Raw genomic sequence first — 14595 nt, 5'->3', positions numbered from 1 at the left:
TTATCTGCCTTTCCTGACATGACTTCCTGGACTTTGGGACTGAGTACAAACATATCTTCACCTTCAATCAGGAAGATCCATTTGGGGGACCATATATTAGCAGATCAGTTAGATCTGACTTGCTAGATCTTAGGCCTATCATATTAACACAGAAAATGGACCTCATCCTATCCCTGGATAATCAAGTAGGGCAACTTCTTGGCAAGGGGAACCAAAAATTTGTCTCCTTTAGATGATGTTTTTATTTATGATGTTTCATATCCTGATATACACATATTAAGTGAGCTAAGCACTGTGGAGTTCTTCCACTGCCGAGAGCAAGTACTGCCTCTCATACTAAGAAGTCCTCAACTCGTGCACCTAGAAGAACAAATGCTTTAGCACACGGACTGCACTGGCTTTGTTGTTTTAGGTGGGGCATGTAACTTATTTCTGCACTGCCTACAGATCTGTTGAAAACTGCTGCTCATAAAAAGCTAATCTCGCCACACGCTCCTTCCCTCCCTGTTTAGGAAGCAAGATACCATCTTTTCCACAAACCTGGCCAAGCAATACCAGGCTTTTTTCTTGGATATTTGTTTTGACATGTCAAAGTGATGAAAAGAATATTTTGTCCAGGTCAAAAAGGGACCAACCTCTGGCCAGCAAGTATTGGTGGTGCAGAGGTGCACCTCCTCATGCCGGACTCTGACTAAAGAGTCTTTCACATCACAAGGATTTGCCTACGCAAGGAGCATGCTCTTTACCCATCAAAAGCGCAACATATAAAACCCATTGTTCCCCAAGGCAATTGTCACACAACTCCCACACTACCAAATTTTTAAAAAAAGCCTCTTAGGACATCCTTCATATTATCACTTCGGCATATATAAGTGGGATTACTAAGAAAGCAGGTTTTCAAGAACTGCAGCACACTCCAGGGCATTTACAGGCCACACAGTTTCTGCTTTTGCTGCTGCTGCAGCAGTCGTTCCCTCTTTTGTTGCAGTTAGGGGACACGGGCATCTGGGTTTTAGCCCAATCTCATGAAGTTCAGAAAAAATGGCACCTGTAGGTGGGCTGGTCTTCAGTCAAGCTGACAAAGGTATCGTCATACTTGGCATCACTGTTCCAAGCTGGCCCACGTTCCACACCAGCGTGTCTTTCTGACCTGAACAGGCTCTAAATACTGACACCCTGCTCTAAGCCACATGCCTACAGAAGGGAGCAGATCAGCAGCATGGGTGGCTGCTGGCTGTGGAAATGCCAGAAGCAGGTTTCCAGGGTGAGGGGTCTCTTCAAGACCCCCGCCCCTGCAGCAGATACACGTGCTTCCACCCAAGTTTCAGAATAACTAATGTGCCTTAAACTCCTCCAGCTCAGATGAGGTTACAACCTCCAGCCGCCTGTCATCTCCCTTCTGCTAGAGATTATCTGCTGGAGGGGCTCTTATTACAAATGTTCCACAATCTGTTGCCTTCAAAGTGAACTAAGTTAACTTAAAAAAAAAAATAAAAAAAAAAGAAAATGTCTTTCTAACCTAACTCATTTTGACAGACAAGTTAGAAAATGACAACACACACACAACAAACAGATGTGAGATGGTGATATTCACCAGCTGAAAAGATGGTGACAAGCAGCTGAGGGGCAGTTACCCCTTCTGCAGTTATAGCAAGATCGAGACAGTAACTTCTGCCCATGACTTCATTAAACTATCATTTTAAACTAAAACCCAGCTTATTTTCTCTACATTGATAGGATCAAGAAAAATGATATATTACTCATCTGCGTTGCTAAAGCTAACATCTTCTGCTTAATCCACAAACGCAGCTAAGTGCCAAAGTATCCAGAGTCTTACCAAAACCTTTGTTTAAAAGGCCTCACAACTTTACCTTCAATAAATTAACATTTTCACCCGTTTGTCTCATTCTCTACTGCACCAAAAATTAAGAAATTGTTTTAAATTATTTTTAACGTTCCAAATGCAAGATTCATTTCAGTATATGAATTTCTATTTCATTCTACACTCATAAATGTGCTTTTGCAATTCCACAAAATAAAATTAATCTTTCTACAAGACTGGATGAGAACCTCCATGCCATAAAATCAGATCCATGATAACCTCCTTACTGAAGTGGTGCAGAAGTATCTTACCTAGATCCTTCCTAAGGGGGTAACTACTACACTGCAGCGGCATAGCTGGTTTCATTTCTAGTGATGCTAGAGATTATTCTTCTTTTGAGTAATCCTCTATTATTACAGCAGTTCTGGGAAACAGCTGTAAACAGTTCTTCTGTGGGTTTGGGTTTTTTTGTTTTGTTGTTTTTTGGGCTTTTTGTTTGTTTTGTTGTTTTGGTTTTTTTTAGTTTGGTGGGTTTTTTTAAACTCACAAACACCTTTTCTTGTTTACAGCAGTACTGAAAATCCTAACAGACTAGTTCCTACAGGCCACAGAGAGATGCCTGGAGCTATGGCAGTAGTTCCTCTGAGGACTTCAGCGGTGGCCACAAGGGAGAGAGTTACACAGAAATGATAAAAGACTATGTAAGAAATACATAGCATATAGAAAAGGCTTTGAAATTACTTCCTAACATACACCAGCTGCCTAACAGGTATTGTTTGAACCCAGGAAAAGCTATGCAGGTGTGAAGGGGCAGCTGAAGAGTTTTGGGAAAGTACATCATTTGCCTGCGTTAAATGGTTTATGCAACTAAACAGCAAGAGTAAGCACCAACTGTTGTTCTCGGTATGCAAATGCTTTGAAAATTCCATCCCATGATTTAAGTTACTTGACTTCCAAGAATACCAAACCTCTTAAATTACTATTCAACACAATAGGTTGCTAGCCTGCAAGCTAGCATTCTTTCCAGAGACAGCTTTTAAGCTCATGGTTGTGTTTTCACAATTAAAACCACGTAAGAATCTTTATCTCACGATCTTATGTTATGTTCACATCCTGTTCACATGCATCTTGTCTTCTGTTTTGTCACAAGGACAATACAGCTTAGATACTTAGTACTATCACTTTTGTCTTTTCATTTAACTCTTTTAGTTCCTTAATTCTTGTAATATTTAGTCAATTTTCAGCTATTGTCAACAAGTAAGCACATCAAAATTTTCCTTTCTTCTTTTTGATACTCTAGAGAGAAAGCTAAGGGACTGGTAGATGTTTGAAGTTTAAAAATTTAAAACTAAAAACATTAAAAGTTAATGCTGTTAGTCCATTTCTTCCATGGTTTTCCATATCAAATATGCTACACTAAGAAAGACTTTTTTGAATTGCCAGTACAAACTATAAAAAAAAAATGTTTTTAACTATATTGTAGAATTATACTCAGATAATGACAACATATATATATAATCTACATGTGTAAAATTTCTACTTACAATAAAACTGAGATTGCATCATACTATGAGAAACGCCCCTCTGATCCTAATGCACAATTCCTGTTTATTCCATAGAAGAAACCATAAAGTACATAAGGTAAGCCTTCAAAAGGCATCATTTTGTGACAGATTCTTATAGGTACCATCTGTTTAAATCATTAGAAAATGAACTTTAACATTTCACTAAAATTTGTTTTGTCAGGTCATCTCTGGATTCCATTAAATGAATCTTCTGTCCCTCACACTCAGCAAAACAATTTAAAAAGGAAAGCATGTTTGTTCAAGAGAGTCTTAGAACAGAACACAAGGTCCAAATATTCTTGAATTTTGGAGAGTCTACTCCACACTCTTGTCTTTATTTACACTGGAAAAGAGAGAGAGAAAACTGTGAGGAGCTCTATCAATACCAAACTGAGGAGGACATTTTAATACTTTGCCTTTGCACCCCATGTTTCCCACAGAGAAAATAAACCAAGAAACCACTCCAATGCCAAACGCTGCAATGAAAATAATAAAAAACACCTCCACAACTCAATACCGAAAACTCCTAAACCCTACAGGACATACTCTCAGAGAATCAACAGGTTGACACACCCTTATTTACCTGAAAGGAAGAAAATTTTTCCTGCTCTTTGGATCTTATACATGCCAGTGGGTTAAATTACGAGTCTTCGTTGCTTTGGCATTCTTTTCCCACTCCATGGAGGCTCTGGTCTCCAAACACTGATACCATCCACAGGAACAAACAAACAGAAGTTCTCATCTGATTTTCACACAATTGCTGAAAACCTGTAAGATAAAGGTGAGAACATCTGAACAGATTATTGAACAAGAATAAAAAAAAAATCAGCAATATGAGGACACAAGATACTTCTTTCTGGATACAGAAACCCCACTTGCCTAGCTATCATCCTTTACTATGAACAAACTTTCAAAGACTGTTTCTCTCTAGTACTCATGAGTCATTTTCTAACATCGCGTCTTTGGCTGCTTGAAGCATTCTGAAAGTGGAAAGCAAACAAAATTGCTTTTAATGCACTCATAAGAGGGTACTTCAGTTTTTTTTAAAAGCCATTTTTTCCTCTATCTTTTAGCTGCTAGGAGGCTTTAAATGGGACCCCTGTAGGTTTTTGTCTGTAAACCATACGAGAGCATAAAAGCTTGGAAAACTTGCAGAGATTCTGAAGCAGGTTCACACAGCTTCATTGAAACTGCATGTGGTTTTGAAGCTCACCAGGGCTCTACTCACAAGGAACCATTTAATATTGCCAACTTAAAAAAATAGATTTAAAACTCATAAAGGATTATGATGAAAACGTAAGACTTATTTTGTAGGCTTCCAGCTTGAAAGAAAAAATACTATTCTGTAAATAGGGAGGAATGGGTTTTCATTCTCTACAGGCTTTTGGTATTGTTTCTTTGAAAACACATATAGGAGCCTGAGAAAAGGATCAGAGCAACCTCTGTAAACACAGCCTGAATTAACCTGCATCAAAGTGATTTACCTGTATCAAAAGACTCAAACTGAACAATCCATTATACCAAACACATGGTGGCTCAACTATCCTAAACGCACTTGTAGGAGTGGTACAATGGAAATGCGTCAAATCTTTCCCTGTCTTTGGAGGTGACTCTTCTCAACCCATTTCAGTATCAATCAGAATAGCCAGCAAGAAGAGGTGGCTTGAAAAACCACTACTGCCATCCATAAATGCCATGAGAAATGTAAAACTACTTTCATTTATATGAAGAATCAGTCAAATAAGATTTTCTGACTGTTATCTCGCTATCACCAATTTCTCATTTTACATTGTAAGGTTTACTAGAACTTGGTGCTGTGAAAGAAAATGAAAAAGTATTGTTTTGAATGCTAAGGAAGACATGAAAAATTTATCACGATAGGGTCTAATATGGCATTTTTTTGTACATACACGGTTGTCATTGAAGCCTGCGAGAGTTCTGTGAGGAAAGATTGCCAGATTAGATTTTTACTTCAGTCAACGTTGAAATTCTAGTAAGACACCATGAAATTAACAGACAGAAATGAAATGGTGTTTTTCACATTTTCTGATGGCAAGTGGTACAATGTATGGATGATGTTTGGTATTATTTAAATTTGCTGTGGGACTGATTTCGCCACTAGAAGTTGCTTTTAGCTTTTATACTCATTATTTATACATTTTATACTCATCAACAGTGAATAATACTCAGTATTGCTGTTGATTTCAGATTAACCATCCAACATGTCAGCAGCTGTGCAATGCCAGGGAATCAATGTAGCTGTTCACTGGGATCATAAAAAACATGGTGTTGCTCACTGAAGCTTATTTTTCCACAATCACGACCAGCCATGGAATTAATTCCTAACTCAGGAAGGTCCATCTAACCTCTCTTCTGTTAATATATAATACTCCAAAAGCTGTTGACGTTTTTTCCTAGCATCCTATTTGTCTAGGAATCCATTGGCCAACATCAAATGACCAAAAATCTGTAATATGTGAGCCCTAGCATAAGAGCAGGGGAGAGTACAGATCAACAGTTTCCTAAGGCCTTGCAACAGCTGAGATTTTTAAAGAGCTCCCAGAGGTACAAAGGAAAAGGTTCAAACCATGAAAAGGAAGCCAAAACGTTTATCCCTGCCTATTTGGACTGCAAGGGACAGAGGACCTGACCCCAAATCTAGTGACAGGAAGATACACTGACCAGGTGCTTAGAAGACTTTATTGCCAAGGTATACTGTGCCAACCTTGTGTGTACACTTGTAGCAATCTTCAGTGCTTCAGAAGAAGGTAGGGAGGGAAATGAGGAGAAAAACACACACACACACCCCCCCCAAACAAAAAAGCACAAACAAAAAAAAAAAAAAAAAAAGAAAAGCTTAAAGCTTTCAGAAGCCAAGGAAGGGAAGGGGAAGGGAATTCCTTCCTGGATCCTACAGGTAAGTAGCAATTCTGTAGCATGGCATTAACACAGCACAAGTGTAATGTAAACAGATACTCAAGTAGTCTCACTGTTAAAAAAAAAAAAAAGAGAGAGAAAAAAAGAGGAGGGGGAGAAGTACTATTCAAAGTACTACTCAAAGAGAGTAAAGTCTGGAAGAGCATGGCCCATGGCTGGCATCTCAGTATTTCTTTTCCATCACTTAGACCAATTTGAAGAAAATCCCTGCAAAGAAGCTTTCATAAGATGGCATTTTTCTGATTCAGTATAGCACCAATATTCCTTTTGAGTTTTATAACTGTTCCTAGAACATTCTTGGCAATGAATTTAAACTTTTTGAAAGAGGTTGCATTTCACTGTAAATGGTTATCTGGTATTCACAACACAAAATAAGCATTTGAATATTTATTGTGAGCACATTGCATTTTAGGGAGAACACACAAAGATTCTTACCACAATTATCTTGTTCCAGCTTTAATATATTAGCTGTCACCTCTTTAATGGATCTTGTGAGAAAGGAAAGTTTCTTTCTTTAACTCTCTTTTCCCCCTGAACGCAATTACCACCTCATTCAGAGCTCTTTGTGTCCACCTAATCTCTCTGATTATGTCTCTGACACCACCACAATACTACATGACTGACATACCTGACAGCTGTGACTAGTGACAGAAAACTCACAATGAAAACCAGCTCTATGCAGGATGAGTATTACCTACCGCCAGCCTCATAGAACAAACATGGAAGGAAGGTAAAAAAGGGGTGGGGGCATTTCACCACTAGCCTAACCCCTACCGATTTTTCCCTCTTTTTAGAGCCAAACAGCATTGACAAGCAGAGCCTCTTTGTACATACCTACCTAATGAACCAATTGTTGGATGAATACAAAAGAACACCCATTAGTATTTTAATTTTGAATTTATAGAGTAGAAAATGCATGTTTGGAGACCTGACTTACAAGTAGGACCTTGATGGATCATTTTGTCTCTCTCCAGCCCTTTTGTGCTTCTCCGGGTCATAACTCCCAGCTGGTGCTCAACTGTCAGATTTAGGCAGGTGGCAATAGACGAGAGCCTGTTGAGGAAAGCTATACCTGAAAATGCCATTCCCAAACAACAAGCTGCCACTGGAATCAAGCATAAACTATTTCAGAATTCAGCATTTTGAGACAGAAAGACATGAAGCAGCATTACAAATAACTTGCTAATACAATAGCAGTAACGAATACACTAATCAGGACAAATATTAAGGTAGAGTGCTTTATAAAGTGTCTTATACTTACAAAAATCCAGGTTTTTAATTAAAAGCTTCTGACTTCTTTTCCAACCCCATTAAAAAAAGGATAGGAATTTTGGGAATAGGGATGAAGCAAGTTTTTCCAAAGATACTGAATATTCAGAGCAAACAATCCAGTTTCATCTTTCTGAGCTCTTGAGCAGCTTCAGAAATTACACATGCCCAGAAACAGAAAGGGCAGAAATCAAGCAAACATTTTTGAACTGGAATTTCTACAGCCAAAATGTGCCACTCGGGCATCCAGTTTTCAGAGATGATCAGATAATGTTTACAGAAAATTAATCTAAGTGCTTCACAGCCATCTGATTTTACATCTAAGAACTGCTCATCTAACAGTTTCCTCAGACAATCATACAGCAAAGATAAAATATGCAAGGTTGAAGGATATGCTTGGGAAAGTTTTGTGGTCAAACAGTATGTTATTGAAAGATAATTGTTCATTTTCTATCTTAACTTTCTTATGCTCCGAGTAAGGTGTTCATGCTGTTACTATAGATTCAGCACAACATTACTTAATTTTGAAAAGATCTAAGGAGCAGTTCAAGTAAGTGAATAAAATGTTTAAGGAAAACCCCATTTTTAATCCATCATGTTCCAGCTAACAATATTTGTTTATCCTGTACTTTAAGTTACCACTACTTAGGAACCTGTAACGCAGATTCCATGTTACATGATGTATCAGTGAACTAATGCGGTGTTGTATAGAAGCACATTGAGAAAAATCTCTTCTACTGTTAATGTCAACTCAAATTCTCAAATGGGAAGCTAGAATCGATATTCTATTTAACTGGTAAATTTGGTGAGAAAGTTGGTATGATGCAAACATTGCCACTTAAAAAGATTTTTAACAGTCATCTTTCTTACTGAATATGAGGCATCACTGCAGGCAGGTGGATTCTTCACACAAATATTTCATGTCTATCTTACTGATTATAAGACATGCATACTCTTCACCTATGCTATACAATGAAAGCAGTAAGGCATGAACTTTTATTATCTGGGGGGGGGGGCGGGGAGGGAGAGGACGAAGTTAGAACAAGATAGCTGTGAGTAAAAGTCAGGATATTCAATTAAAATCCTAGGGACAACTGATCTTATGTCGAATGTCCACTCTTTCATTAGCTTCCAAGGATTTTTGTTTCCATAATGCCTTTTTTCATTTCCAATGATGCTACAATATAGAAACATAGCATACTTCACATATGTAAGGTATATTACCTATCAACCTCGTAGTGAACTCCGATAGCCCTGTAGCCCCCCAACTCCTCTCACAAATCATAGGAGCAAGAATATACCAGCATTTCACCTAACAGACATTCCTACCACAGAAATGCTCCGAAGTCTTAATATACTCCACTTCAAAAAGCAACCACTGCCTTCGGTAACTTACTTTATACACCAAAAAATCCTCATAAAATTCTCTTTACCATTTTATATGATCAAAATAATTTTCTAGACAGACAGGCCTTAATATGCACCTTCACTAGGTTTTCTGAACACTAATTAGTTTCAGATGCCAGGGCAACAATCTCCAAAACACACTGAAGCACGTGTACAGAATGTATTATAACTCCATTTGTAGTCAATGATGTGAAAACTTTACAAAGCTGTTGAATAATTATGATTACTAATATCCCAATTAGGTTGGGCAGGTACAAAGACATCCTTAGTGTTAGACACTTAATGAATTTTTAAAAATAATTTATTTCTAAATTTTCTCTCTGACTAGCCTTAAAACCAACAAGTAGGTTTATTATTAATTAAAGAGACACTGTTTGGCATTTTTTTGTTTTGTTTCTTTTTAAGTTTGCCTGCTTGGGATGTTTGAACCAGTCTTCCCAGTCTGAGACGAAGGATTGCATCCAACAACAGGAGAGAACTGAAAAAAGTTTCAAAACTGACAATGACGAAAAAGTTGAGGAATTCTACCCAAAGCTAATTCTATTTCTTTTATCAAAAGTATCACTGTTGAAACTCTTAATCCAATTTGCAGTCTTTGAGAATTGGTCAGAATTGTTCTATTTTTCTGTATCCCTAAAAGGTGTGGAAACCGAGATCAGGGCTTCTTCATAGTAAGCGCTGGAAAACTCAAAGCACTCTTGACTACAAAAGTTTACTACATAGATAAGGTGACCATGGGGAAAGCAGTCTCATTTTATGGACTAGGAATGGAAGCAGTTTGAAGTGACTTCTTCAAGACTTTTGAAGTCCCACTTCACTCCAGTGTATTTTCATTGCTTGCACCTTCATTACTGGGTAAAAACTTTACCAAGAACTGATGAATCAGCTGTCTATAAAAGACTTGGGCTTCCACTGAAGTATTCCTTTCCTCCTCCTCACCTTTTCTGCCTCTCAAAAAAATAAATGAAAGAAAAAAAAAAAAGTCACGCACAACTTATTCTTCAGCAGGTAGGTTAATTATACATCATGTCGTACTACTAGAAACTTCTGTTAAACATTTGTGAAACAAGAGCCTAAGGAGTAAAACAACTAAAATATTAGAAGATTACCTATCCTTCTTATATCACCTGGATTCACTTCGATTTGTCTTCTGAATACAAGTATAGCAATATAATTCAAACAACCAAAACAACTGCTGCAACAAGTGCTCTAGGGATGTTCTGCACCACAGCCTGGTTATGGAGTTACCAGCCTGTAGCTTCCTCTTCACACTGCAAAGAAAATCATTGTTACTAGAAGTGAATCAAGCAAAACGGTCTGCAAATAGATGCCAAAATATTTAGCATCACCTGCAAACCAGGATTCCCTTGGATAATAAGGACAGGTCATTTGATCATACTCGTTTCTTCAAAACGTGTTTCACCCATATATGTATTTACACATTTATACACCCACACGCACAGTTCAGCAGAGATTATCCACAGCAACACATTCTGTGCCCTCTTCCTCCCTTATGCCCAATCCACGTGGCAACATAGGAAAGAATGCATAACTGTTCCCCATAGTTCTCAATAATTCAAGAAAAGCCCATAACAGAAGTGAAACAGAGTCCCAGACAGCAGCCCTATCACACGAACAGCACGCAAAGACAATTCAGACTTTAAACCAAATAAACTACTATACAAAATTGGGGTTTCTTATTGCAATTCAAAGGCGCTCTTTCACAAAGACCACTATTTAGGGGGAAATTCTGTGTGACAACACTGACAGACATTTCAACTCCTTAGACACAGACAGAAACAAGGTATCTTTTTACAGAGACTTGTCTTATTAATATAGAAGGAACAGAAGCCAGTCCAGCACCAAAGTCATGAAGGTTTAATTCTATAAGATTGAAATTTAGAGGTAAAATAATTTGGAATAAACTGATATCACAATCAGTCTTTGACAAAAATTTTGGATGTGTTCTAAGAGTTATTTTATCCTTATGGAAACCAGTGTTATGAAGAATCTTACCACAGGAGAGACCATCATCTAACCTTGAGGAAACATCTGCTAAAAGTGTCCCAATGGAGAGTAAAAGGTACAAAATCACACATATAAACAAATAGTGATCCTTCCTCCTCAGTGATCCAGTTTCCTTATTAACAGGCAATCATCCAAAGACAATTTCTCCTAAGAAACCAGGGTCCTTGAGGAAAAAGTAAAGGTTAATCAATCCCACCAGAAATTGGTTCAGAAAAGGCTACCATCAAGTTGAGCATGTAAGACTAAACCACAGAACTTATTAAAACATCAGGTTTAAGTGGATGTTCAAGAATAGCTGCTAAAGTAGTAAATGGATAGTGGACATGACTTCCGTGAACAATAAACCACAAGACTTCTCTTCAATAAATAAAACTTTAGCTACATTAACACATAACATGAAACAACAGAAGAGAACCTGTAGAACAGTTGGAGCTAATGACCTGAAGTCCATACTACCTGCATCTCACAAGGATTCTTATAGCAAGAGGCAGGGACAACTTTAGAACAGAGGGCAGCTGGAAGATACTCAGCTAGAAAATGCAAAGGCTTTGAAGACAGTAACACTGAGCTTAGATTTTTTTCTGGCTATGGAAGAGACTTCTGATTGTGCTTCTAAAAATGGAACCAACATAGGCCTTTTGGACACTCAGGTCTTTCTCAAATGAAGCACCCAAGCCTGTTGACAGAAGATTCCCTCCTTTCCAATTCTGTATTCAGGTGAAGTACACAGGCATCACATCAACTAGGCAAACATGCAAGCAACATCTGGCAGAGAGAAGGCAAGAGGAATGTGGTCACGGTGTCTAGCAGACAGGAGCTTATGTGTTGATGGGAGAATAAGGACATGGCAAGTCTTCTAATGTCTAGTTTAGTTTCTTTGATTAACTCTTCCCTCCCTGGTTTCCAAACCACTGAGAAATGAGGTTTTATGAAGAAACAGCAGCTTTAGTGTATTTTAACATAATACTGGTGGTGTGTATCCAAGGCAATGTGATGGGTAACTTCCCAGTTTTTTCAAATTTCAGTTGTTTGAAAATGCAGTTAAACAAACAATCTCATATTGAAAGGAATTTCACTCTCACTTCTACCAACCCAAAGAAAGGAATAATGTACGTATGCTATGACAGAACTATGCTGTCAAAAAGCTATGTTTCTAGCTTAAGGCAACATCAGACATACAGCTCCATGCTACAGAAATAAAGCAGCAGACAGAGCCAAAGGGTACAAAAGACATGGTAATAATGGGTAAGTTGATTGTAGAACTGTTGTTCATTGAACTCTACAATATAAGAACTGGAGAGCACTCAACAAAATTACAATGAAGTCAGTTTAGCACACAAAAAATAACTTTTGTTAGAAGAGCACATAGCGAACTTTTAGAGCTTGCTGCCACATGAAGCTGTGGAAACAAGGTGTCTAAAGCGTTCAAAGAGGTAAATAGATAAGTGCACAAATATGTCCATAAATGGGGGGAAAAAAAGGATAGGTGGGAATCTATCTCCCATCCCTAATCCAATGACTGCAGATACTGAGGAAAATGCATGTGAAGTGAACCAAAGGCAGCAACCAGGCTTATGTCATCTCTCAAGGCAACATATTTTCACCCCTGTGCAAGGCAGAATACTGGGTTAGATGAATCGTTCTGTAGGGCTGAAGGCAGTATTGCTCATGTTTAACTTACACTGGTTTTACAGTTTAAAACAATGCTTATGCCTGACACTGAACTGTGTAAAAAGTTAGGGCTGATTGTCAGATCACCAGTCTGGTCCCAGCTTTACCAGACGCAGACATGATATCAACAGGTCAGCTTCTGTATTGCAATCCCTCCCCCTGCTCCCCAAAGTCCCCTCAAAAACTAGCGTTGCCTAAGAGCATCCAGCTTGATCCCTTACCTACAGCAAGGAATCCTCTAACTAAAGACAGAAATCAGGTAGAATAACTGTTAACACATAGATTTTATTTCTGTATTTACAATGCTTAAAATAAAATACATCAGTATCTAACTATTCCTAATAAATGCAAAAATAGAAAACTTCCCTTTCCAACAAAAGTGCAGAAACATAAATTAGAACATGATAACTTTAAAACATACAATGTTATTTCTCAGTGTTTTTACTATGAAAACAGACTTGTAAAACAAGCACCATAATTCATCTTACAGAAGAGTTTCCATCAAAGCAGCATCACAGGGCAAAACAAGTAGGATGTTAGTACAGAAATGTAGTAACAAATCTTTGAATATTTTGAATGGCATAAACTGTTATAAATGATTATAAAAACAGTTATAAAACTGTTCTGACTATTTTTTTTCAATAGCTTTACCATATAGTCGAATATTAACTGAGCCATATTTGGTCGTCATCACAACGAAGACACCTTCAAATTTTCCTTCTGTCTTTGGCTTGAACTGGACTGGCACATTGATGTAATGATGGGATCTGTAAAAAGGCAATTATGTGCATGTTCGTTGTTAATAAACATCCTACCAGATAGACAAATTCTTGTCTAGTTTTGATTTTCACCAAAACAGAATATCGGATGTGCACTGGATCATCAAGTTTATTCTTATAGATTTGATTACATATTATTTTTCTGAGGAACTTTGATTCTAAAGGTAATCCTTTCCTACTAATTATGCAAAGTAATACTTTATTGCTGATAGTTTACCTAGAAAACTTTGGTCTGCCTCTTTGCAATAATATTGACAGTACATAAACTATATTTAGAGAAAATTTACTACATTTCTTCCCTTCGGAATTCATGTGACAAGTACACTAAAATTTCAAATTCTTTTGGAAATTCCACCAAGCTGAAGCTAGTAAAATAATTTCAATTACTTCTAATTGCCTCTATGTTAAGAAATATTTTGTTGAATCATTGCAAGTCAATATGTACATCCTCAAACAGTGTTTTAAAGATTTTACATTACACCTTTTTAGGTTATATGATTCCTCTTCTATTCAGATTGAATAAAAACAGACCAAATGTAACGGGTGGCTGCCTTAATTGTCTAAAGCCTAGAGCAAACGTTTTAAAAAAATATAAGCTGTACAAGCAACACGCTGGAAATGCTGAGTGGCAGCCTATTGGATTCCATGGCATCTAACAGAAACATCCAGCACTAACAGACAGGCAACAGTAACAGGCACATATTGGAATACAGAAAAATTAAAAAAAAAAAAAACAACAACCCACCAGCACCATTTAGTAAGACCAAAAAAGAAGAGACAGCTTTGTTTTCTTTTAGTGGAGCTTCAGTTTTCTCCCCTTAACAGTATTTATAGTATTATCCAACATCCTCTGGCATGTGCTTATTTTCCCTACTTTTTCTTATTTCGTTCATACCTTTTCACATTCCTTTCCTCTACACTAATCCAGCCTCTCATAATCATTCTCTTACCTTTCTTCTACATTTGGAAATCATAATATTAGCCCTACATATAAGCCTGATCCCAGCCTCACTTGTTTAGTATCATCCTTAGTGCTAAAACAGTTACACTAGCCAATGTATTTTGATTTTTTTATTGTTTTTGTTTTTTAAACAGATCCTGGTCAATCAAGTAACTT

The 14595-nt window shown here is 37.5% G+C and overlaps 1 protein-coding gene across 5 annotated transcripts in view; it reads right to left on the bottom strand.

Annotated features, from left to right (window-relative positions):
* Positions 1-3970: 3970 nt before the first annotated feature.
* The window catches only part of CEP192 (centrosomal protein 192), a 79147-nt gene continuing 68522 nt past the window's right edge, over positions 3971-14595 (bottom strand). For 2 of the 5 annotated variants that reach the window (XM_054190614.1, XM_054190612.1), the window contains exons 44-45: positions 13351-13466; positions 3971-4155 (exon numbers count right to left, since the gene is read on the bottom strand). In XM_054190614.1, coding sequence (XP_054046589.1) covers positions 4028-4155; positions 13351-13466 — 244 coding nt within the window. In that variant the 3' untranslated portion in view covers positions 3971-4027. Of the gene's footprint in view, positions 4156-7261; positions 7378-10111; positions 10272-12964; positions 13467-14595 lie in introns of those variants that run through there. The other 3 variants (XR_008464751.1, XM_054190616.1, XM_054190615.1) reach the window with 3 other exon arrangements.

Source organism: Rissa tridactyla, chromosome 2 (genome assembly GCF_028500815.1).
Source record: "Rissa tridactyla isolate bRisTri1 chromosome 2, bRisTri1.patW.cur.20221130, whole genome shotgun sequence".
NCBI lineage: Eukaryota > Metazoa > Chordata > Aves > Charadriiformes > Laridae > Rissa > Rissa tridactyla.
Note: the sequence above shows the minus strand (reverse complement) of the source record. Positions and strands in the feature narration are given on the sequence as shown.